This window comes from Asparagus officinalis, chromosome 10 (genome assembly GCF_001876935.1).
Source record: "Asparagus officinalis chromosome 10, Aspof.V1, whole genome shotgun sequence".
NCBI lineage: Eukaryota > Viridiplantae > Streptophyta > Magnoliopsida > Asparagales > Asparagaceae > Asparagus > Asparagus officinalis.
Window position 1 is genome coordinate 34,673,160 of NC_033803.1, and position 941 is coordinate 34,674,100.

The 941-nt window shown below is 35.0% G+C and overlaps 1 protein-coding gene across 1 annotated transcript; it reads right to left on the minus strand.

The window, feature by feature from the left end:
* On the minus strand, positions 246-719 carry LOC109826627. The gene has a single exon (XM_020393649.1). It carries the CDS (start codon positions 717-719, stop codon positions 246-248), a length of 474 nt encoding a protein of 157 aa, XP_020249238.1.

Genomic DNA, 941 nt, shown 5'->3' on the forward strand with positions numbered 1-941 from the left:
TATATATATATATATATATATATTGAAAAGTAAGTAATTCCATTAATACTAAAACCAAGTACAAGAGATAAATAATTGGCTAGTCAAAACTGGTAACTAACTAAGTAAACTGTAGAGAGGGGAGAGGACCCTGGCCATCACCCTCAACTAAGCCACCTAGAAAGAAAACCAGATGACTGAAGCCAAACAATCAAATATGTACAACCAGTATTACAAATAAATCCGCTCCTATACATCTGAAATTTTCATTGTTTACTCGCATCAATACCCCAATTTGATAGAATAGTATTGTTTCCAGATTTCCAGTAGCAGGTTCTGATTATAACATTAATGTCTTCATATAGTCTTCTAAAAACCATAACTTTATGCATCTTTTTATCATGAAATATTCTGCGGTTTCTTTCTTGCCAAATATGCCAAACTGTTGCACTCAAAACCAATCTAGCCAAAATATAAATTCTATCTTTCGCTTTGAATTTGTTTTGTGTTTCTATTGCTTCAGTTCTCAGGTCATGAATTGCCATGGCATCAGTATGCAACTTCATTTTACAGAGTTTCCATATATAGGCAGAAAAAGGGCATTGGAAAAATAGATGATCTCTAGATTCCTTCATACCAGTACATAGAACACAATCTTCTGTCGAGGTGATCCCAAATCTGAAAAGTCTGTCTCTAGTAGCAAGTCTATTAAGTAAGCTTTTCAACAAGCAGCAGGCCATCTTAGGGACAGAGCAAGGAAACCACACCACATTAAAAAGCTCAAATTTTGGGTATAAAGTCCTAACCTGATTCCAGGCAGATGCAAAAGAAAATTTACCTTTAGGATTAGGTAGCTAAGAACAATGATCCTCCTTTCCAGAGATTTGGATATTAGATATAGATTGCTTCAGAGGGATGAGACCTGGGAGAGAAAATTGCCATTGAGAATTATGAATGATATG

Bases quoted from the DNA above. Each gene is read 5' to 3' on its own strand.
- LOC109826627 (XM_020393649.1), bottom strand. From the start codon at position 719: ATGGCCTGCTGCTTGTTGAAAAGCTTACTTAATAGACTTGCTACTAGA.